Source organism: Dama dama, chromosome 14 (genome assembly GCF_033118175.1).
Source record: "Dama dama isolate Ldn47 chromosome 14, ASM3311817v1, whole genome shotgun sequence".
NCBI lineage: Eukaryota > Metazoa > Chordata > Mammalia > Artiodactyla > Cervidae > Dama > Dama dama.
The window spans coordinates 5202001-5225743 of record NC_083694.1 but is presented as its reverse complement, the minus strand read 5'-3'; the positions used below and the strand labels follow the sequence as shown (position 1 = coordinate 5225743).

Here is a 23743-nt window from a genome sequence, read left to right as displayed (position 1 = left end):
TTACATTTAACAGCCCAAGAAATTCCACTTTGAGACATGGAATAAGCAGCTGGGGCCTGATCACAAAATCTGACATAGATGTGGGCAGCTGTACCTATGGATGATACTTAAAGGTAGGTTACTAGCTGAGTTCCAGCAGAGCTATTTAAAATCCTACAGGATGATGCTACAGAAGTGCTACACTCATTAATGTCAACAAATTTGGGAAACCCAGCAGTGGTCACAGGAGTGGTCAATCCTCATTCCAATTCCCAAGAAGGGCAGTAGTTAAAAATGTTCATATCAGCAGACAATTGCATGCTCTTTCATTGCAATTACATCTCCCATGCTAGTAAGGTTATGTTCAAAATCCTCCTAGTTAAGCTTGATGTGAACAGCTGATCCATTGAAAAAGACCTGAAACTGGGAAAGATTGACGGCAGACAAAGAAGAAGGTGACAGAGGATGAGATGTTTGGGTGACGTCACTGATTCAATGAACATGAACTTGGGCAGCTCCGGGAGAGGTCAGGGACCCGGAAACCTGGCATGAGCAGTCCATGGGGTTGCAAAGTGTTAGACACGACTTGGCAACTGAACAATACCTAGCTGAACTCATTCAGGAAATGAGTGAACACAAAAAATAGTCTGAAATTTCCTACTTGGACACTTCAGTGTTTAAGATCAGACAGGATGGGAATCCAAACCAAGAAGTACATTAGCCACTTCTAATATTTCAAGTAAACTTTTGCCTGGTGTGTAATTTTTGAAATCTCCACTTGAATATGTTTTCATGTTTGAAGGGACTTTTTTTTTAGATAACATACAGGTGAGTCTTGTTTAGGTGTCTGCTCTGCCCTTTGCAGGTTTTTAATTGATGTATTTAGGGCCATTTATATTTCAAGTGACTTATTAACTATTAGGGACATTCTGCCACTTGTTTATTTGTTTTGTGTGTGTTTCCTACATTTCTCACCGTTTTTCTTTTCTTGTCTTCCTTGTGGATTTTTGAACATTATAAAATAGTTTAACTTGGAGCTGCATTGTTTTTGAGGATATGTCTTTGCATGGTTTTCCTAATCTCTCTAGGTATTAAGATACACATAGGTAGTTTACCACTCCCTACTGTTGCTGATATTTTACCACCTCAGATGAAATGTGGAATGCTTGCTTCCATTGAGATTTATTGGTTCTCCCCACATTTTTAACATAAATGTATCTAGTACTCTTTATATACATTGAGCACCATATCAGATGACAATTTTGCACAACTATAATAAAATCAACAGGGAAATCATACTCTTATTATATTTACCCTTATTTATTATTTTAAAAAAAAACCTCCATTCTAAAGTCTCAATTCTTTTTCTATTTTGCTTTCTTTTGAAAAGTTCTTAAGTATAGTTCTGCTGGAGACAAATTCTCTCAGTTTTGCTTTGTCCGGGAAATTCTTTCTTTCTCCCTTTAATTCAACAGGATAGTTTACAAGATATAGGATTTGGAGTTGACAATTATTTTCATCCAGCTTTGGAAAAATGTTCTTATTTCTTCCTGGCTCTATGGTCATCAATGAAATTTCCACAGATGCTTGAATCCTTTTTTCCAAATACATATTGCATAATATTTATTCACAAATAAGTATTGCATATCTATCAAGCTGCTTATGAGATTTTTTTCTGTAAGTTTCAGGAATTTGATTATGATGCACCTTTTTAAACTTTTTATTTAGTTGGGGTATAGCAGATTAACACTGTTTTGCTAACTTCAGGTAATCAGAGAAGGGACTCAGCCACACATATGCATGTGACCATTCTCCCTCAAACTCTCTTCCTATCAAATCTGCCACATTACACTCCACAGAGTTCCCTGTGCTATACAGTAGGTCCTTATTGGTCATCCACTTTATTATTTTTTTTATTTATTTTTTTTCATTTATTTTTATTAGTTGGAGGCTAATTATTCCAATATTGTAGTGATTTTTGCCATACATTGACATGAATCAGCCATGGATTTACATGTGTTCCCCATCCTGATCCGCCCTCCCGCTTCCCTTCCCATCCCATCCTTCTGGGTCTTCCCAGTGCACCAGCCCTGAGCACTTGTCTCATGCATCCAACCTGGGCTGGTGATCTGTTTCACCCTTGATAGTATCCTTGTTTCAATGCTGTTCTCTCAGAACATCCCACCCTCACCTTCTGCCACAGAGTCCAAAAGTCTGTTCTGTACATCTGTGTCTCTTTTTCTGTTTTGCATGTAGGGTTATTGTTACCATCTTTCTAAATTCCATATATATGCCTTAGTATACTGTACTGGTCTTTATCTTTCTGGCTTACTTCACTCTGTATAATGGGCTCCAGTTTCATCCATCTCATTAGAACTGATTCAATGAATTCTTTTTAATGGCTGAGTAATAAAAATAGCAGTGTTTTCATGTCCACCCAAATTCCTGAACTCTCTCTTCTCCCATCATTTCCTCTGGCAACCATGAATTCCTTCTCTAAGTCTGTGAGTCTGTTTCTATTCCATAAATAAGTTTGTTTGCAAAATTTCTTTTAAGGTTCCACATATGGGGATGTCTTAACAATTTTTCTCCTTGTCTGTCTGACTAACTTCACTCAGTATAACACTCTCTAGATCCATCCATATTTTTGCAAATGACATTATTTCATTCTTTTAATGGATGAGTAATATTCCATTATATATATATGTACTACATCTTCTTGAGCCTTTTCTCTGTTGTTGGACATTTAGGTTGATTCCATATCATAGCTATTGTAAACAGTGCTGCAATGAACTTTAGGGCGTGTGTTTCCTCTTAGACCAAGTTTTTCACCACATCCATGCCCAGGGGCAAGATTCCAGGGTCATATATTAGTTTTTTAGTTTTCAAAGGAGCATAAACACTGTTCTCCATAGTGGCTGTATCAACTAAGTGTAGGAGGGTTACCTTCTCTCCACATACTCGCCAGTATATTATTTGTGGATTTTTTGATGATAGATCTTTTGACTCATGTTAGGGGATATCATGCTCTAGTTTTGATTTGAATCTCTCTAATAATTAGTGATATGAACATCTTTTCATGGGTGTCTTGGCCATCTACATGTCTTCTTTGGAGAGGAATAAAATACCTAGGAATAAACCTAAGGAGACAGAAAATCTGTAATCTGAAAACTGTAGTACACTAATGAAAGAAATTGAAGACAAAAACAGATGGAAGGATATACCATTATCTTCGATTAGAAAAATCAGTATTGTCAAAATGACTGTACTACCCAATGCAATCTACAGATTCAGTGCAATCTGTATGTAATTGCCAATGGCTATTTTTCACAGAACTAGGAAAAAAACCTTAAAATTTGAATGGAGACACAAAAGACCAAAAATATACAAAGCAGTCTTGAGAAAGAAAAATGGAGCTAGAGGAATGACACTACCTGACTTCAGAATATACTACAAAGCTCTAGACATTTAAAAAAAAAAAAAAAGGTTCTTATTATGACATCAAGACTTACGAATCAGTGAATTGAAATGGACAGGAATGGGTGAATTTAATTCAGATAACCATTATATCTACTACTATGGGCAAGAATTCCTTAGGAGAAATGGAGTAGCTCTCACAGCCAAAAAAAGAGTCTGAAATGCAGTACTTTGGTGCATTCTCAAAAACAACAAAATTATTGCCATTCATTTCCAAGGCAAGTCACTTAAAATCAAAGTAATCGAAGTCTATGCCCCACCCACTAATGTCAAAGTATATGAAGTTGACTGGTTCTATGAAGGCTTGCATTACATTCTAGACTAAAACATCAAAACAACAACAAAAAATTCTCCCTTTCATATAGGGGACTGGAATGCAAATGTAGGAATCAAGAATTACGTGGAGTAAGATGCAAATTTGGCCTTGGAGTACAAAATGAGACAGGAGAAAGGCTAAAAGAGTTTTGATGAGAGAAGACATGGGTCATAACAAACACCGTTTTCAAAAACACAAGAGACAATTCTACACATGGACATCAGGAGATGGTCAGTACCAAAATCAGAATGACTATATTCTCTACAGCCAAAGATAGAGAAGCTCTATACGGATGGCAAAACCAAAACTGGAAGCTGACTGTGGCTCAGATCATGAGGTCCTTATTGTGAAATTCAGACTTGAGTTGAAGAAAGCAGGGAAAACCACTAGGCCATTCAGGTCCTTTATGATTATGTAGTGGAAGGGATAAAAAGATTCAAGGGATTAGGCCTGAGAGAGTGCCTGAAGAGCTATGGATGCAGGTTTGTAACTTTGTATAGGAGGCAGTGAGCAAAACCATCCCCAAGAAGCACAAATGCAACAATGCAAAATGGCTTTGTGAGAAGGCCTTACAAAGAGGTGAGAAAAGAAGAGAAGCAAAATGGAAAGGACAAAAGGGAAAATGTACCCATCTGAATGTAGAATTCCAAAGAATAGCAAGGAGAGATAAGAAAGCCTTGTTAAGTGAGCAATGGAAAAAAAACAAAAACAACAACAACAACAACAAAAAAAAACTAGCGGAAAGCAATAAAGTGGGGAAGACTAGAGATGTCTTCAAGAAAATTAGAGACAGCAAGGGAGCATTTCATGTAATGATGGACAGAGTAAAGGACAGAAATGGTATGGCCCTAAGAGAAGCAGAAGATATTAAGAAGAGGTGGCAAGAATATACAGAAGAACTGTACAGAAAAGGACTTAATGACCCAGATAACCACGATGGTGTGATCACTCACCTGGGGCCAGAAATCCTGGAGTGTGAAGTCAAGTGGACATCACTGCAAACAAAGCTAGTGGAGGTGGTGGGATTCCAGCTCAGCTATTTCAAATCCTAAAAGATGATGCTGTAAAAGCACTGCATTTAATATGTCAGCAAATTTGGAAAACTCAGCAGTGGCTATAGGACAGGGAAAGGTCAGTTTTTATCCCAGTTTCTAGAAGGGCAGTGCCAAAGAATGTTCATACTACCACAACACAACTGGGCTCATTTCACATGTCGGCAATGTCCTTCAAACTAAACTTCAACAACATGTGAACTGAGAACTTCGAGATGACCAAGCTAAATTTAGAAAGACGGCAGAACTAGAGATTAAATTGACAACATCCGTTGGATCATAGAAAAAGCAAAGGAATTGCAGAAACACTCTGCTTCATTGACTATACTAAAATCTTTGACTGTGTGGATCACAACAAACTGTGGAAAATTATTATAGAGATGGGAATACTTGACCACCTTACCTGCCTCCTGAGAAACCTGTATGCAGGTCAGGAAGCAACAGTTAGAACCAGAATGGAACAACAACCTGGTTCAATATTGGGAAAGGACTATGACAAGACTGTATATTGTCACCCTGCTAGTTTAACATCATACCAAATACCAGACTGGAGGAAGCACAAGCTGGAATCAAGATTGCCAGGAAAAATACCAATAACCTCAGATACACAGATGACATCACACTAATGGCAGAAAGCAAAGAGGAACTAAAGAGCCTCTTGATAATGGCGAAAGAGGAGATTGAAAAAGCTAGCTTAAAACCACATTCAAAAAATGAAGTTCATGGTATCGGGTTCCACCACTGTGTGGCAAAAGTGGGGAAAAAATGAAACAGTGACAGACTTCATTCTTTTCGGCTTCACAATCACTGTGGATGGTGACTGCAGCCATGAAATTAAAAGGCACTTGCTCCTTGGAAGAAAAGCTATAAAAACATTGACAGCATGTTAAGGAGCAGAGACATCACTTTACCAACAAAGGTTCATATTGTCAAAGTTATGGTTTTTCAAGCAGTCATGTATGGATGTGAATGTTTGACCACAAAGAAGTCACCACTTAGAAGTGATTCTAAGTACCAAAGAATTGATTTTTTTTTTCATTTATTTTTATTCAGTTCAGTTCAGTTCAGTCACTCAGTCATGTCTGACTCTCTGCAACCCCATGAATTGCAGCTTGCCAGGCCTCCCTGTCCATCATCAGCTCCCGGAGTTTACTCAAAACTCATGTCCATTGAGTCAGTGATGCTATCCAGCCATCTCACCCTCTGTCGTTCCCTTCTCCTCCTGCAAAGTACTAGAGTTTCAGCTTCAGCATCAGTCCTTCCAATGATTTTGGAGTCTAATTACTTTACAATATTTTAGTGGTTTTTGCCATACATTGACATGAATCAGCCATGGATTTACATGTGTTCCCCATCCTGAAAACCTCTCCCACCTTCCTCCCCATCCCATCCCTCTGGGTCATCCCAATGCACCAGCCCTGAGCATTTGTCTCATGCATCCAACCTGGACTGATATTTTGAACTGTGGTGCTGGAGAAGACTCTTGAGAGTCCCTTAGTCTGCAAGGAGATTAAGCAGGTTAATCCTAAAAGAAATCAGTCCTGAATATTCATTGGAAGGACTGATGCTGAAGCTGAAGCTCCAGCATTTTGGCCACCTGATGAGAAGAGCTGACTCATTGGAAAAGACCCTGATGTTGGAAAAGTTTAAGGGCAGGAGGAGAAGGGACATCCGAGGATGAGATGGTTGGATGGCATGATCGACAGAATGGACGTGACTTTGAGCAAATTCCCAGAGTTAATGAAGGGCAGGGAAGCCTGTCTTGCTACAATCCATGGGGTTGCAGAGTCAGAAACAGTTGAGCAACTGAACAACACAACAGGAACTGACCGTGATATATCTTGACATTAAGTTCTTTGGCTCCATTCCACTTGGAATTCACTGAGCAGTTTTAATATGTAGTTGTTGTTTTTGGTTAGTCGCTAAGTCATATGCCCTATTTGAGAAATTATCAGCCATTATTTAAAAAAAATAATCTTGGAGTGTGTTTCCTCTACAATATACTTAGTTTCACTGTACATCAAAGTGAATCAACTACACATATACCTGTTCTTTTGGATATCCATTCCATTTAAGCCATCAGAAAATGATGGCACAGGGAACTCAGTCATTATTTTTTTTATCTCTTAGTCTTTATTTTCAACTTCATGTTCAACAGTTCTTTGCTATCTTCCCACAGGTCCTTGAAGCCATGTCCATTTTCTTTTCAGTCTATTTTCAAAGTTAGGTAATATTTAAGCTTATTGATCCTTCTGCCATATGCAATATATTGTTGAGCCATGTGGTTTTCTGATAATCTATTTTCTAGTTCTATCAATTGGACTTGATTTTTAAAAGCCACCATCCAATGATTTCAATATTGTGTCATCTTAGTGTAGTCTCCTGTTGATTGCTTTTTCTCTTTTGAGGTTTACCTGGTCTTTGGTCTGATAAATGATTTTCAACTGTTATCAGACACTTGAGCTTTTATATCTTGAGACTGAGGATGTTAGTGGACTCCTTCATTAATCAGGCCTCCATTGCTGCCATGTAGGGTGCAAGTCCAAGGTTCCCACCTGGCCTCCTCTGACACCGGGAGAAAGGGCAGAGGTTTCTTCTTCGCTCATTATGTGGGTGGAAATGTGGGCTGCTTACTTGGACCCTGTAGATCAAGGTGTGGAAAGGATTGGTCTGAGGTTTCTGCCATCATGTGTTTCTAGACTAAATCAGTGCAGTTCAGTCACTCAGTTGTGTCTGACTCTTTGCAACCCCATGGACTGCAGCACACCAGGCATCCCCATCCATCACCAACTCCCAGAGCTTAACTAAACTCATGTCCATCAAGTTGGTGATGCCATCCTACCATCTCACCCTGTTTTCACCTTTTCCTTTCACCTTCAATCTTTCCCAGCATCAGGGTTTTCTCCAAAGAGTCAGTTATTTTCCAATGGTGGCCAAAGTATTGGAGCTTCAGCTTCATCATGAGTCCTTCCAATGAATTTTGAGGACTGATTTCCTTTAGGATTGACTGGTTCAATCTCCTTACATTCCAAGGGACTCTCAAGAGTCTTCTCCAAGAACACAATTCAAAAGCATCAATTTTTCGGTGCTCAGCTTTCTTTATAGTCCAGCTCTCACATCCATACATGATGACTGGAAAAATCATAACTTTCACTATGTGGTATTTTGTTGGCAAAGTAATCTCTCTGCTTTTTAATATGCTAGGTAGGTCATAAATTTTTTCTAAGGGGCAAATGTCTTTTAATTTCATGGCTGCAGTCAGCATCTGTAGTGATTTTGGAGCCCCCAAAATAAAAAGTCTGTCACTGTTTCCATTGTTTCCCCATCTATTTGCTATGAAGTGATGGGACCAAATGCCATGACCTTAGTTCTCTGAATGTTGACTTTTAAGCTAACTTTTTCACCTCCTGTTTCACTTTCATCAGGAGACTCTTTAGTTCTTCTTCACTTTCTGCCATAAGGGTGGTGTCATCTGCATATCTGAGGTTCTTGATATTTCTCCTGACAATATTGATTCCAGCTTGTGTTTCATCCAGCTTGGAGTTTTGCACGATGTACTCTGCATATAAGTTAAGTAAGTAGTTGACACTATACAGCCTTGCTGTATTCCTTTCCTGATTTGGAACCAGTTTGTTCTTCCATGTCTGATTCTAACTGTGGCTTCTTGACCTGCATGCAGATTTCTCAGGAGGCAGGTCAGGTGTTACTGTCTATTTAATTTCCACAATTTGTTGTGATCCACACAAAGGCTTTGGTGTAGTCAATAAAGCAGAAGTGGATTTTCTTTTGTGTGTGTGGAACTCTCTTGCTTTTTTGATGATCTATCAGATGTTGGCAATTTGATCTCTGGTTCCTCTGCCTTTTCTAAATCCAACTTGAACATCAGGGATTTCATGGATCACATGCTGTTGAAGCCTAGCTTGGCGAAGTTTGAGCATTACTTGACTAGTGTGTTCAGTTCAGTTCAGTTCAGTCGCTCAGTCGTGTCCGACTCTTTGTGACCCCATGAATCACAGCATGCCAGACTTCCCTGTCCATCACCAACTCCTGAAGTTTACTCAAAACTCATGTCCATCAAGTCAGTGATGCTATCCAGCCATCTCATCTTCTGTCGTTCCCTTCTCCTCCTGCCCCAAATCCCTCCCAGCATCAGGGTCTTTTCCAATTAGTCAACTCTTCGCATGCTAGCATGTTAGATGAATGCAATTGTAGAGTAGTTGGAACATTCTTTGGGATTGGAATGAAAACTGACATTTTGCAGACCTGTGGTCACTGCTGAATTTGCTGGCATATTGAGTACAGCACTCAAAGAGCATCATCTTTTAGGATTTGAAATAGTTCAACTGGAATACCATCACCTCCACTAGCTTTGTTCGTAGTGATGCTTCCTAAGGCCTACTTGACTTTGTATTCTAGGATGTCTGGCTCTAGATGAGTGATCACAGCTTCGTGGTTATCTGGGCCATGAAGATCTTTTCTGTATAGTTCTGTGTATTCTTGCCACCTCTTCTTAATAGCTCCTACTTCTGTTAGGTTCATAAAATTTTTGTCCTTTATAGTGCCCATCATTTCATGAAATGTCCTTGGTATCTCTAATTTTCTTGAAGAGGTCTCTAGTCTTTCCCATTCTATTGTTTTCCTCTATTTCTTTGCACTGATCACTGAGGATGGTTTTCTTATCTCTCCTTGCTATTTTGGAAGTCTGCATTCAAATGGTTTTACCTTTCCTTTTCTCTTTTGCCTTTAGCGTCTCTTCTTTTCTCAGCTCTTTGTAAGGCCTCCTGAGGCAACCATTTTGTCTTTTTACATTTCTTTTTATTTGGGATGGTTTTGATCCCTTCCTCCTGTACAAAGTCAGGAACCACTGTCCATAATTAATCAGACCTTCTGTATTATCAGATCTAATCCCTTGAATCTATTTGTGTCTTCCACTCTAATCCTAAGGGATTTGATTTAGGTCATGCCTGAATGGTCTAGTGGTTTTCATATCTTTCTTCAATTTAAGTATGAATTTGGCAACAAGGAGCTCATGATCTCAGCCACAGTCAGCTCCCAGTCGTGATTTTGCTGACTGTAGAGAGCTTCTCCTTCTTTGGCTGCAAAGAATATAATCAATCTGATTTCAGTATTGACCATCTGGTGATGTCCATGTGTAGAGTTTTCACTTGTGTTGTTGGAAGAGGGTGGTTCCTATGAGCAGTGTGTTCTCCTGGAAAAACTCTGTTACCCTTTGCTCTGCTTCATTTTGTACTCTAATGCCAAATTTGCCTGTTACTCCAGGTATCTCTTGACTTCCCACTTTCACATTCCAGTCCCCTCTAATGAAAAGGACATCTTTTTGCATGTCAGTTCTAGAAGTCCTTGTACATCTTCAGAAAACCAGTCCACTTCAGATTCTTCAGCATTATTATTCAGGGCATAGATCTGGATTACTGTGCTTGTCAATAGTTTGGCTTGGAAATGAATAACAATCATCTGTCATTTTTGAGATTGCATCCAAGCATTGCACTTCAGTCTGTTTTGTTGACTATCATGGCTACTCCATTTCTTCTTATGGATTCTTGCTCACAGTAGTAGATATGCTGGTCATCTGAGTTAAATTCACCTATTCAAGTCTATTTTAGTTTGCTGATTTTTAAAATGCTGATGTTCACTCTGCCATCTCCTGTTTGACCACTTCCAATTTGCCTTGATTCAGGGACCTAACATTCCAGGTTTTGATGCAATATTGCTCTTTACAGCATCAGATTTACTTCCATCACCAGTGACACCCACATTTGGATGTTGTTTTTGCTTTTTCTCCATCTCTTCATTCTTTCAGGAATTATTTCACCATTGATCTCCAGTAGCATATTGGGCACCTACTGACGTGGGGAGTTCATCTTTCAGTGTCCTATCTTTTTCCCTTTTCATACTGTTCATGGGGTTCTCAAGGCAAAAGTGCTGAAGTGATTTATGCCATTCCCTTCTCCGGTGGACCACTTTTTGTCAGAACTCTCCACCATGACCTGTCTGTCTTGAGTCGCCCAATACAGCATATCCAGTGATTTATGGAGTTATACATGGCTGTGGTCAATGTGATCAGATTGCTTAGTTTTCTGTGGCTGTGGTTTTCATTCTTTCTGCCCTGTGATGGATAAGGACAAGAGGCTTATGGAAGCTTCCTATTGGGAGTGACTGACGTAGGGGGAAATTGGGTCTTGGTCTGATGGAAGGCCATGCTCAGTAAATCTTTAGTCCAATTTTCTGTTGATGGATGGGGCCATGTTCCCTCGCTCTTTTTGACCTGTGGCCAAACATGGTGGAGATAAGGAAGATAATGGCGACCTCCTTCAAAAGGTCTTATGCATGCACTGCTGCACTCAGTGCCCCCAAACCTGCAGCAGGCCACCACCAGCCCATGCCTCTACTGAAGACTCTTGGACACTGACGGACAAGTCTGGGTCAGTCTCTTGTGGGATCTCTGCTGCTTTCTCCTGGGTCCTGTTGGGCACAAGGTTTTGTTTGTGCCCTCTGAGAGTCTGTTTCTACAGTCCTCTGTAATTTCTGGCGGCTCTATGGTGGAGTTAATTGCCACCTCCTCCAAGAAGGCTTATGCCATATCCAGGTCTACTGCACCCAGAGCTCCTGCCCCTGTAGCAGTCCACTGCTACACATACTTCTGCAGGAGACACTTAGACAGAAATCTGGCTTAGTCTCTGTGGCATCTCTGGGTCCTGGTGCACACAAGGTGTATATCTAGACTTAAGTCAGTATTGTGAAAACTGTTTGTGTCTTGCTAGGCTACTATTTTCTGGGCCTTTTCTTGAAGAGATCAACTGCTTCATGAGACCTTTTATCTTTCTGAACTTGTATTATTTCTGGGTTGCAGTCTCAGGGACCTATTCAGGATTCATAGAAGGCAAAATGAAAACCCCAAGGACTCTCATCATTGTAACTCTTAGAATCCCAATGTCCCTAAGCAGATTGACTTACTCCTTATTTCACAGTCTCCTGTGTTGGTTTTTATAATATGGTCAGGACCTTTAATTGGCAATAGGAATACTTAGGAAACACTGTAAGCACAAATATTTTTACCTCATCCTGTCCAGAAATGGAAGCCAAAATTTCCTTTCACAGACACTGCAACATGTTGTATAAAAATGTATTTTTTTTATCTTAACTATCCATCTTTACAGCATATATTCTGAAAGAAAACATGTTTGAACATCAAGACACTGAAAAGCAGACATATTTGTTAAAGTACTATAGGTGCTTCCATGGTGGTAAAATAAGGTCTTTAAAATGTGTATTTCTGATTAACTGATTAAAATTCCTTCTATAAATCATTTCTGTCATCAGAAATCATAAGTTTTGATATGACATATTTGGCTGCATTTTTATTTTATTCCTTTAAAACTGTAGGGGTGGTCTTTGAATAATCAAACGCCATTATTTTTTAGACCCTCAAGGAAAATGTGGGCCTCCTCCACCAATCGACAATGGAGACATTACTTCACTCCTGCAATCAGTATATCCTTCAGGAATGGTTGTTGAGTACCAGTGTCAGGCCTACTATGAACTTCGGGGAAACAGAAACATAATATGTCGGAGTGGAGAGTGGTCACAACCACCAAAATGCTTAGGTAAATGCTTTAAACTTCTCTTGAATCCTGGGATAATGCTTATACTCAGCATGATGTTTAACTGTTTATAATAGAATTTTTCTGGATTAAATAACAACCTTTCTGTTACATGCTTGACCATCAAGTATTAATATCTGTATATAGAAATAAAGTTAGAAAATTTCATGTTCGAGCAACAATGGCTCCTTTATGAAAGCTCTTCATATGACAACTGACATTATGGATCTTTCATTATAACATTTAATGATTACACTAAACAAAGTATCACATTCTTATAACATTAATTCTGTTAATATGATGATACCTACATTATACATTTTCAATGTATTGGTTTGGCAAAGGTTTGAGGAAGAAGTTTTGAACCAAACTTCTTGAAACCCTGAAATTCTCTAGAAAATATTTGCATATTACTCAAAGGTTCATGTTTATTTTCTTTAACTTTAGAGGCATGTGTAATTTCAGAAGAAACAATGAGACAACATCACATACAGTTAAAATGGAAAGACGATACAAAACTTTACTCTAAAACAGAAGATAATATTGAATTTACGTGTCAACGTGGTTATCGTCCAGTGACAGCAGAACATACATTTCGAACAACTTGTCGGGAAGGAAAGGTGGTGTATCCTAGCTGTGGAAAAACCTTTGGCTAAATGCATTTGTAAAATTGACATATGTATATGTATTCAGATTTCTCCTTATTAATTCAGTTCTGTTTATTTTATCAAGTATGTTTTAACTCAACTTGAATCATAAGTCAGATTTGTGTTAATTATTATGGGGACAATGCAATTGAGAGATGGGAAACCAATGAATCACTTCTTAAAAGTACCTCATTAAACTTGGCAAATCAAAATGTTATGTGTCCTGTTCTTGAGATATTTACAGCAAGGCATTAGATTCAATCACATCCATGCCTCCTTCCATCCATCAGTTTCCTAACTTTCTTAAAGCTTTCTCCAATACTTCTGAGGCTTTCTGAAACTCTGTTTTAGAATACATGGGGAAAAGAGTGTGGAAAGAAATGGAAAAATTCAAAATATTGACAATATCACTTAACAAACATATAAAAGCAAACTATGTCATACTTCTGTCAGTAATTAAATATCAGTAGTTTATCTTACCTTTGCTCATCTATCAATAAGTGAATAAACCAAAAATGATGAAATACATAATATCTTCAGTTCAGTTCAGTCACTCCGTCGTGTCTGACTCTCTGTGATCCCATGCACTGCAGCATGCCAGGCCTCCCTGTCCATAAGCAACTACTGGAGCTTACTCAGACTCATGTCCATTGAATCAGTGATGCCATCCAACCATCTCATGCTCTGTCGTCCCCTTCTCTTTCCTCTTTCAAATTTTCCCAGCATCAGGGTCTTTTCAAATGAGTCAGCTCTTCACATCAGGTGGCCAATATGTTGGAGTTTCAGCTTCAGCATCTGTCCTCCCAGTGAACATTCAGGACAGATTTCCTTTATGCTGGACTGGTGGATCGCATATTATTTTATAAGATGCTTATCAAAGTACACACAATAATTCAAATAAAGAACAATGAGAATCACATTGCATAACTACTATAACATGGCATGTAAGTGATTAAAAACTTCAACATTAAATATAAACACACACACATAAAGACACTCTGCTTTAAATACTGAATAATTTTTTATTGAAAAATATTGCCAAGAAAAGTAAGGAAATATTTAGTATAGCTAGAGTTGAATTCACAGATAATAGGTGTAAAATGTGTTTAACTTCTTTTTACTTGCATGAATTCTTGAATTTTTCTGTCTTTAATGTATATCAACTTTGAACCACAAAATATTTTCTAAAATAAAGAAACATGCAAAGTGACACAACATAAGCTTTAGAGATCGATTTGGTAATGAACTCCAGGTCTAGTAACTTTCTCCTGATATGGCTCATACAGAGCATTTAAGAAACCTTCACCACTAGTCTGAAATGTGGTTTTTATGTGCATACATTTTAAACAGCTTAATTAAGCTTATATCAGTTAACTATAAGCATTTTAAATTTCTAAATATCATAAAAATTTTATTATTAAAACAGAGCTATAGTTAATTAAGCTAAAATATTTAAGGTGATATCTTGTTACTTTGTACTGCATCGAGTCAAGTGACCTTCTTAGTCTAAGAAGCATGGCCATCACCATTGGTGCTTATTGATTTAAATCTGAATTGCTAGTAACAGTTGGTTTTCTCACCCTTAAATGAAACTGTAACAGTTGACAAGTTATCTTTGCTGTAAATGTTAATATTTTTGTAGATATTATTTCTCCAAAATTTTCAACTAATGGTTGCAGAATCTATTTATGACCTGAGGCTGCAAGCAGTTATTTCGCTGTTGTCTAGAAAATGGTGATTTTTAAAGATCAGTTCTATCATTTTTCTGCAGTTATTGTCATTCCGTGTAAAGATGAGTGTTAATTTACAGACTCTGTTCATAATCAACTTTCACCTAAAAAGTTTTAGCAAATCTTTAAAATAATTTGTTTTTAAATAATTTTTAAATTGACATATAGTTGATTTACAACAGTTTCAGGTGTATAACACAGAGATCCACAATTTTAAAGATTATGCTGCATTTAGAGTTATTGTAAAATATTGGTCATACTTTCTGTGTTGTATGGTATGTCCTTGGAGCTTCTTTATTTTATACATAATACTTAATACCTCTTAATCAAATAGGTCTTCTTGTCCCTCCCTGGTTCCCTCTGCCCACTGGCAACCACTTGCTTGTTATCTGTATCTATGAGTCTGTTTCTGTTTTGTTATATTCATTAATTTTCTTTATTTTTTAAGTTCCACATATAAGGGATATCATACTGTACTTGTATTTCCCTGTATGACAAATTTCACAAAGAATAATACCTTCCAAGTCCATTCATGTTGTTTAAAATGGCAAAATTTCATTCTTATCTATAGTTACTTGGCCCTTAGTGTGTGTGTGTGTATACACAAACATACTTAATGCAGTGGTTTTGGGTAAATCTACTATAGGGATAAGAAAAGCATTATATGTTTTTTCACTGTAGTCCTGGTTATTGAAGTTAAGCTAGGGAATAGAAGATTTAACTTTGAGTCATGTTGACCCAAATTGATCTGTTTAAACTGAGTAAGGAGTATTAATTTCCTAGCTGAGATGCTTTTGACTAAGCATATTTGAAGACTTTGTTTTTAAAAAGTAGAAAAAGAGCTGTGAAGTCTAACGTATTCCACATGAATCTAGCGTGCAGGGGTGGGAGGTAAAACAGTGGAATTGTTTTACAATTGCCCCCACTATTTCAGAAAGCTAGTTACAAAAAAAAATTATTAAAATTTTCTTTAGTCTTTTCTCAATTGTACTAAGACATCTAATATTTTTGGAAAACACACAGTGAAAAAATATATATCTATAAATATGTACCTCTGGGGTATGAAGTTAAGTGAAAGCATCATCACTTGTGGTACTAAAGAATAGGCAATGGTCTGGCACCTTAAATAAGTACTAGAGAGGAGAATCTAGACATATTTTGTAAGTCTGCAATGTGAAACGCCAGGAGAAAAAGGAATACATACAAGATATACAAGATGGCGAATATGGAAAAAATAATGAAGAGTGAGTCTAAGGAAATAACCTCGACAGTAAGAACACAAATTATTTTTTCATCTCAGTGAAAGGTTATGATTTTCTAAGCTAAAAATGAGATAAGTATGTACTATGTTTGGATCATAACTTGTAAATATGAGAATCTTGAACAAATCTCAGACTTATTTTTATTTTAAAAACAAATTTTATTGGAATATAGTTGATTTATAATGTGTAATTTCAGATGCATTGCAAAGTGAATCAGTTAAAGATATACACTTTTTTTAAAGGTTCTTTTCCCATATAGGCTATAACAGAGTATGGAGTAGAGTTTCCCAGTGTTATGCGGTAGGTCCTTATTTGTTGTCTGTTTTATATATAGTAGTCTGTATATGTCAGACTTCTTCTACTTTTTTTTTTTAATTAAAGAATTATGAACAGATATTACACACAGTCAATTCTGTGGGAGGAAGTGGCCTTTTCATCACACTCAAATGCAAATGATAAATTATACAGCCCAAGTCTAATATCAAGAAGGCCATTTCGGTTTATACTAATGCCTTATGAGAAGTCAATCTTTTAAATACATCAAGAATATTTAAGTGTAAGATCTTTTAGTAACTAAGAAAATATATAGAACAAAATAAAATGGTTTCAGAATCACTCTTAAAAATAATTATTTTTAATGAGCAATTCACAAACACAAAATTAAAAAACAAAACTCACAATACAATGTTCAAACGGCTGATATCAAATTTTTATAAAATGTGTAGTACACAGGGTTGACAGAAAAATGCCATGTTCATTTTTAAATTTTGATATTTGTTATTGCAGTTATTTGATTAAAAATAAATTACTTTTAGAGTTACATAATTATTTTAAGTTAAATGGAAGAAATAAAACAAAGAAGTGTAGTTTTGACATATGAAAAATAAAATCTGACTTTACTCAGGTACTTTGCATACAATATGCTTACACTTTTTTAGCACACAGTTCAAGAAATTTTGACAAATGAATACAATTGCACAAGAATCATCTAATCAAACTATAGGCAGTTGTGCATGCTAAGTCACTTCAGTCATGTCTGACTCTGTGCGACCCTATGGACTGTAGCCTGCCAGATTCCTCTGTCCATGGGATTCTCCAGGCAAGAATACTGGAGTGGGTTGGCATTACCTCCTCCAGGTGATCTTTCCCACCCAGAGATTAAACCAATGTGTCTTACATCTCCTGCATTGGCAGGCAGGCTCTTTACCACTAGCACCATCTGTTCAATAACCCCAAAAGAATCTTTTGCAGACAATCAGCTTCTTTGAATCCTAACCTCTAAGAACCATTAATTTGGCTTCTGTGACTGTAGTTTTGCCTTTTCTGAAATGAACAGCCCAAACCTGGGAATAAACAAGTGTCACTCAACTGGTGGGTGGATAGACCTTTGTTCTTATCAGCCAACTCTGTTAGTCATATGTTTCACTACTAGAAGTAAAATTATTGAGATGTTATCCTTATTCACAGATCGTCCCTGGATAACAGCATCTCTATTTCAGGCTTGTGCTGTGTCCTGCTAAGTCACTTCAGTCATGTCTGACTCTCTGAGACCCCAGGGACCGTAGCCTGACAGAGTCCTCTGTCCATGGGTTCCCAAGGAACAATATGGGAGTGGGTTGTGATTTCCTTCCCCAGGGGATTCTGCCAACCCAGGGATCAAACGCCTGTCTTTTAAGTCTCCTGCATTGTCTTGCGGGTTTTTTACCACTAGCGCCACCTGGCATGATGAAGTCCACAATGAGTCAGACATGCCTGAGTGACTGAACTGACTGAACTGAGCGCCATCTGGGCTGAGAAGATTGGACTTCAAGTTGCATTTAAAGACACTTGCTCCTTGAAAGCAAGCTATTTAATTTCACATCAAATTAAAAGACATTTGCTCCTTGGAAGAAAAATAGCAAACCTAGACAGCGTACTAAAAAGCAGAGACATTACTTTGCCAACAAAGGTCTGTACAGTCAAAGCTATGTTTTTTCCAGTAGCATGCACAGATGTGAGAGCTGGACAATAAAAAGGCTGAGTGCTGAAGAAGTGATGCCTTTGAACTGTTTGCTGGAGAAGACTCTTGAGAGTGCGTTGGCCTGCAAGGAGAACAAACCAGTCCGTCCTAAAAGAAATCGACTCTGAATATTCACTGGAAGTACTGATGCTGAAGCTGAAGTTACAATGTTTTGCCCACCTGATGTGAAGAATCGACTCATTAGAAAAGACCTTGATACTGGGAAAGATTGAAGACAGGAGGAGAAGGATACAACAGAAGATGAGATGGTTGGATGATATCACTGTCTCAATGGGCTTGAGTTTGAGCAAACTCTGGGATATAGTGAAGAACAGGGAAGCCCGGTATGCTACAGTCCATGGGGTCACAAAGAGTCTGACAGGACTGAGCAACTGAACAACAACAAGTGAAATGCCTAAATTCTTTTTTTTTTTTTCAAAAGAATAAGCTATTTTGTTTATTTCACATGTAATAGCTGTCATAAAGCAAAGTTTAAATATTTACTTTTCTGATACCCTAATGTATTTCCAAAAGTCTTTTAGCCTGGAATTTTACAGACAGTTTTCCACCAGGGAGGCCAAATAATATATATAATTTATCTTTATAACTAATAAAAGATTCTAAGAGGGCACAGACTATAAATTAGGTACAATTCAGTCATAACACCATCCAGAGACCTTATGAATAATTAGGAAAGAGATGTTTAACACTACTGTTTAGTCTTATAAAATGGTGAATTTTAATCAAATTGATACCTTTTTATTCTTATTTATGATGTTTCCTATACTCTTAAGATCATACTGCTTGGCAAGTATACAGGTACTGATGTAATTTTTAATCCAATTAGCTGTAAATGAATTCTGATTTGTTAATTAATGTTTGTATTTCCTTGCTACTACTTATGTACTACACTACCGTGAGTTAATCCCCCTACAAAATGTTATTGTTGAGTGGAAAAGCAATGCAGAGCTTCATCTCTTCCTTAAAGATTTTCAAGTATCATAGGAACACAAATTCATGAAAAAGCTAATTAAAAATCTGACATTCCATCTTGCTTTAGTGATTAATTATAGGATAAAAGAAATAGATGTAAAAACAAATGTTTCTTTACATTTCTCTGATTAATGCAGTATTATGCTAAGAAATATTGTAACTGTTACGAGCTATTTTCTAGCTTCTTCAAGTACAGGACACAACTACAGTTCTATTAGTGAGGAGAAATGAATAATTAATTTAGGTAACTCAAAAGCGATACGGGAGGCACAAAAAGATAAACCGACTTTGGCTTGAACCTACTGCAGACCCTGAAATGCCAGATTCAACAACAATAACAAGAAAACGAGAGTACAGCAGCAAGTCACCACTTCACGCAGGAAGAATTCTGAAACAGCCAGTGACATTTCTTTCCCTTCCCAACTCATTCTGTTGTCTCTTCCTTTTGTTTTCCATGGGTTTTTGCTGCAGGCAGTTCAAGGCTTGCCCACTGCATAGGTTCAGCTTTTCTCATGGTGATCTCAATCTTTGTTGCCGTCATATTCACGTAGCTTCGTTTTACATCAATCACACCCCATAATTTCACATTTTGATGAAATTCCTTCTCTCCTTCAAATACAATGTGTACATTTAACAATGTGCTATTTGCTTCTACTTGGCTAAGCTCGGGAAGTGAATTTTTCGCATATACCGAAATGGTGACTTCACCCCCAGTCTGATGCCAGTCATGTCTACATGGAACAACCTTTTTCCCAGCATCCTTTTTAGTCCACATGTGTTTCCCTGTTGTACAGCCTTCTTGGGCTAAGAATGTATTAAAATCAGAAGTTTTTCTTCTACAACAGCTCCAGTATTTCATCCCTTCATGGAAAATAGGTACTCCAGAATGATATACACAGACTTCTTCTAGACTCTGTGGACCCTGGTATGTCTTTGAACACCCTCCATTTTTACATGAGGTTCCAATCTTAATTTCATCACTGTCTTCTTCTTTCTTATTTTCTTCATTCCCCGATGACAGTTTAAGTTTATCAAGTGCTTGTTTTAGGGAGGCAGATATCTTTAATTCCAAATTTGTCATTGGTTCATCCGGGCTTGGCCTTTTTATTGCTTCTACTGGTTTAGGGGCCTGAATGATGTGCTCCTGAAATTTGGGTTTCAATTCAGAAAGCTCTTTCTTCTCAGTAGTCTTGACTTCAGGTTTGACTGGCTCAGGTGGCTTCTCACTGTTATGCCTTCCTTTCGTACAGCCTACAATACTTAAAAAATCAGAAAAATCAGTTGTTCTTCTCTTACAGCAAGACCAACCCTTTAATGCATCATGAAAGACTGGAACGCCTGGGTGGTATGTACAAGCATCGTCGGAGTTGGTCTCGGGATCGAAGCGCTGGCCGCAGCCCCGGTTGTAGCACAGCAGGGCCATTCTCCTTCCCGGACGCCGGAACCGCCACTCGCCTCCTCTGCAACCTCCGGCGCGCGACCCGAGCCTGCAGGCGCGCAGGCTGCCGGCTTCCGGGAAATGCCTAAATTCTTAAGCAAAGGATAGTCTCTCCTCACTGCCAGCTTGCTTAGTGAGTACACTCTGTGGGTAGGCTGAGAAATTTCAAATTATCTCCCATTGCCTCCCTTATGACTGATGGTTCATTCTTCAATTTACAACTTATGTATTTGACTGCAAGCAGCAAGAAGAAATTACATGAATCTTCCCTAATTGGGTTGCCAGTCTCCTGAACTAAATATCCAGTTTCACCTTGGATATTTTGTATAGTGGTTAATTTTGTGTTAACTTGGCCAGACTATAATACTCAGGGGCTTGGTCAAATTATCAGTTTGGCTGTTTCTCTGAATCCATCTTAAAGATATGATTACCATTCACTCTCAGAATTTGAATAAAGTAAATTACATTTCAGAATGAGAGAGTCATTCCCTAGGCAGGTTGGTAGGAAGTCTAGGGGTCCCCAAGGAGAGAGGGGTCTTGAATTCTCAAAGAGGAAGAAAGGAAAAACCTTTTTGTCCTTCTACATTCCTTAGGATTATATAACAATAATGTATCCTGCTAGAGGACAGCCTCTGGAAAAAACCTTCTGGCTAATCCTGTTATTTTAAGGTGTAAATTATGGGAGTAGGTCTAGTGAGGTTTTAAGAACCTCCAGACATTCTTTTGATTCACTGCAATAACTAATTAGAGAGTATATAATTCCATTGCTAACACTAGCAAAGGGGTACTCTTTCTGCCCCCTTCTGATGCCTAAGTCAGAAGCTTTCTCTACCTCCTTTATACTTTAATAAAACTTCATTACACAAAAGCTCTGAGTGATCAAGCCTCGTCTCTGGCCCCAAATTGAATTCTTCTCCTCCAGAGGCCAAGAATCCTGGCATCTTTGTTTGGTTCAGCAACAACATTTCAATAACATGGGTGTATTTCATCCATTCTGTTGAAAGTTTTAAGGGAAAACCCTGAGCTCCATCCAGGAAAAAGCAACTCTGCTTCTCAAGGCCTTCAAATTAAAAACTTAAACACTCATCCTTCCTGCATTTTCCAGGTTTCCACCTACCCTACAGTTTTCAGACCTAACGGTCTTCACAATCACATGAGCCAGTACCTTAAAACAGATCTCAATCTCTGTGTGTGTGTGTGTGTCTGTGTGTGTGTTGGGGAGTTAAGGAACTCTATATTTTCTGCTCAAATTTGCTGTGAACCTAAAAACATAGAGTTTATTTTCTAGTGAAGCAATTGTACAATTAATTGCATGATTTCCTAATCTATGCTCCACGATATTCTTCTTTATTTTAGTGTTAGAAAATCACAATTTGTATCTGGAGATATGACTTCCTAGTAAGGATTATGTTTCTAGCTTCCCTTGAAGTTTGTAGCCTCAGGAATACCTAGGCTAATACCTAGGTAAGATTATTGCCTAAGAAAACATCAAGTTAAGAAAAACTAAGTTTTAGTAACAACTGAATGTTTGTCATATACTGTATTTCAAGATATTGTATAATTAATATGTGCAATCTTCACAAAGGTCCTTAATACTGGACATGGTGGTGGTTTAATTGCTAAGTCATGTCTGACTCTTGCAACTCTATGGACTGCAGAATGCCAAGCTACTGTCCATGGGATTCTCCAGGCAAGAATACTAGAGAGGGATGCCATTTCCCTCTCCAGGGTATCTTCCGAACCCAGGAACTGAACCCGGATCTCCTACATTGCAGGCAGATTCTTTGCTGAGTGAGCTATGAGGGAAGACCATAGAAAGGGAAGCTCATATACTGAGTATATGATTGTAGATATTTCACAGATGAAATAGAAGCCACACAACTCATAGTGTATCACTGAAGACCTCACATCTATCCCATTGTTATGCCAAAACTTAAATTCATATTTGTCTGTCTCTAAATACTGTGCCATTAACAAAAAATGTTATACTACTTCTTAAATGCACAGGATATTTTATATAGAATTCTACACAATTTTATATAATACAGCAATACATGAAAAGAAGCAGAAAAAGATGGCGGAGGAGTAAGGATAGATTGCCAGCTTCCCCACAAACACATCAAAAACTCATCAAGATATTGAACAACTCTTACAAAGCAAACTCTTGGAGACCGCAGAAGACCCCAGGCCTCCAAGGTGGCAAGCTAAGCTCCCTGGAAAGGTAGGACAAAAGACAAGACATAAAAGGTCAAAAGAAGAGATGGAGAATTTCAGGATGGGGGCTTGTGCCCGAGACAGGGTGGGAGTCGTGTAGGAGGCAGAGTTTCCATGCATTAGGAAGCTCCTTCACAGGCGGGACCAAGGAAGGCCTGAGGAATCTCAGAGAGCTGGGTAAAGTGGGGGTGTAGAGGGCAAAATACAGAGAGAGCTAAATTTTTAGTCCATAAGCAACTCGTGGACCTCAACGCCGGCCAGAGGGCAGGCTCAGGGAGCCAACAAAAGCATCCTCAGGCTCTGCCTAGGAAGTTTTGACCTGAAGCGCAGAGCAGGACTTGAAAGAGGAAGCGCCAGCAGAGATTCCAGGGGCGACTAGGGCGCTGGTGGCAACGCGGAGTTGTGGAGATAGCCACTTTGACAGGTACAGAAATAGACGTGTCTAACACTACCAAAGCAGTGAGTTGCCCAAAGTCATACTGAACCCATAGACACCCCAAAATCTACTGCTGGATGCTGCACTGCCCTTCAGAGAGATGAGATCCAGCTCCATCAACCAGAACACAGGAATCAAATGTCCCTAACCATCACAGGACATTATTAACCCCATTCACGGGGGGTTGACTCTAAATCTAAGAGGAAATAAGACCATGAGAACTTTTTTCTTTCTCTTTCTTTTGAACCACAATGTTTATTCCCCTTGAATACTTTTTATCTTTACGTTAGCCTTTTGAGGTGCTCTGCATTTTTCCTCATTTTTTTCTTGCTAAAAATTAGTTTTTAATTTTTTTCTTCCTTTCTTTGTGATTTTTTTAAAAATTTGCTTTTGTTCTGTCTGACTGTTTTTCTTATCATTCTTTGCCTGCTGTAGCTATTCCTAAATATATATATAGGAATATATATTATATATATATAAAGATTTTTTCACATACATCTATTTATCTTTGCTTTTCTATTCTTTTACCTTTTCTTTGACACCTTCCTTTTCTCTTTTCTCTCACTTCTCTTTTTTTA

The 23743-nt window shown here is 38.1% G+C and overlaps 2 protein-coding genes across 2 annotated transcripts in view; one reads left to right on the top strand and one right to left on the bottom strand.

Moving 5' to 3' along the window:
• LOC133068987 (complement factor H) overlaps positions 1–13305 on the top strand; it is a 113561-nt gene extending 100256 nt beyond the window's left edge. Inside the window, exons 21-22 of the mRNA XM_061160002.1 lie at positions 12267–12449; positions 12894–13305. Coding sequence (XP_061015985.1) covers positions 12267–12449; positions 12894–13102 — 392 coding nt within the window. The 3' untranslated portion in view covers positions 13103–13305. The remainder of the gene's footprint in view (positions 1–12266; positions 12450–12893) is intronic.
• Positions 13306–18526: 5221 nt separating this feature from the next.
• Positions 18527–20595, bottom strand: LOC133068986 (cysteine and histidine-rich domain-containing protein 1-like). The gene has a single exon (XM_061160001.1). It carries the CDS (start codon positions 20498–20500, stop codon positions 19502–19504), a length of 999 nt encoding a protein of 332 aa, XP_061015984.1. The 5' UTR covers positions 20501–20595; the 3' UTR covers positions 18527–19501.
• Between the last annotated feature and the right edge of the window lie 3148 nt (positions 20596–23743).

Bases quoted from the DNA above. Each gene is read 5' to 3' on its own strand.
- LOC133068986 (XM_061160001.1), bottom strand. From the start codon at position 20,500: ATGGCCCTGCTGTGCTACAACCGGGGCTGCGGCCAGCGCTTCGATCCC.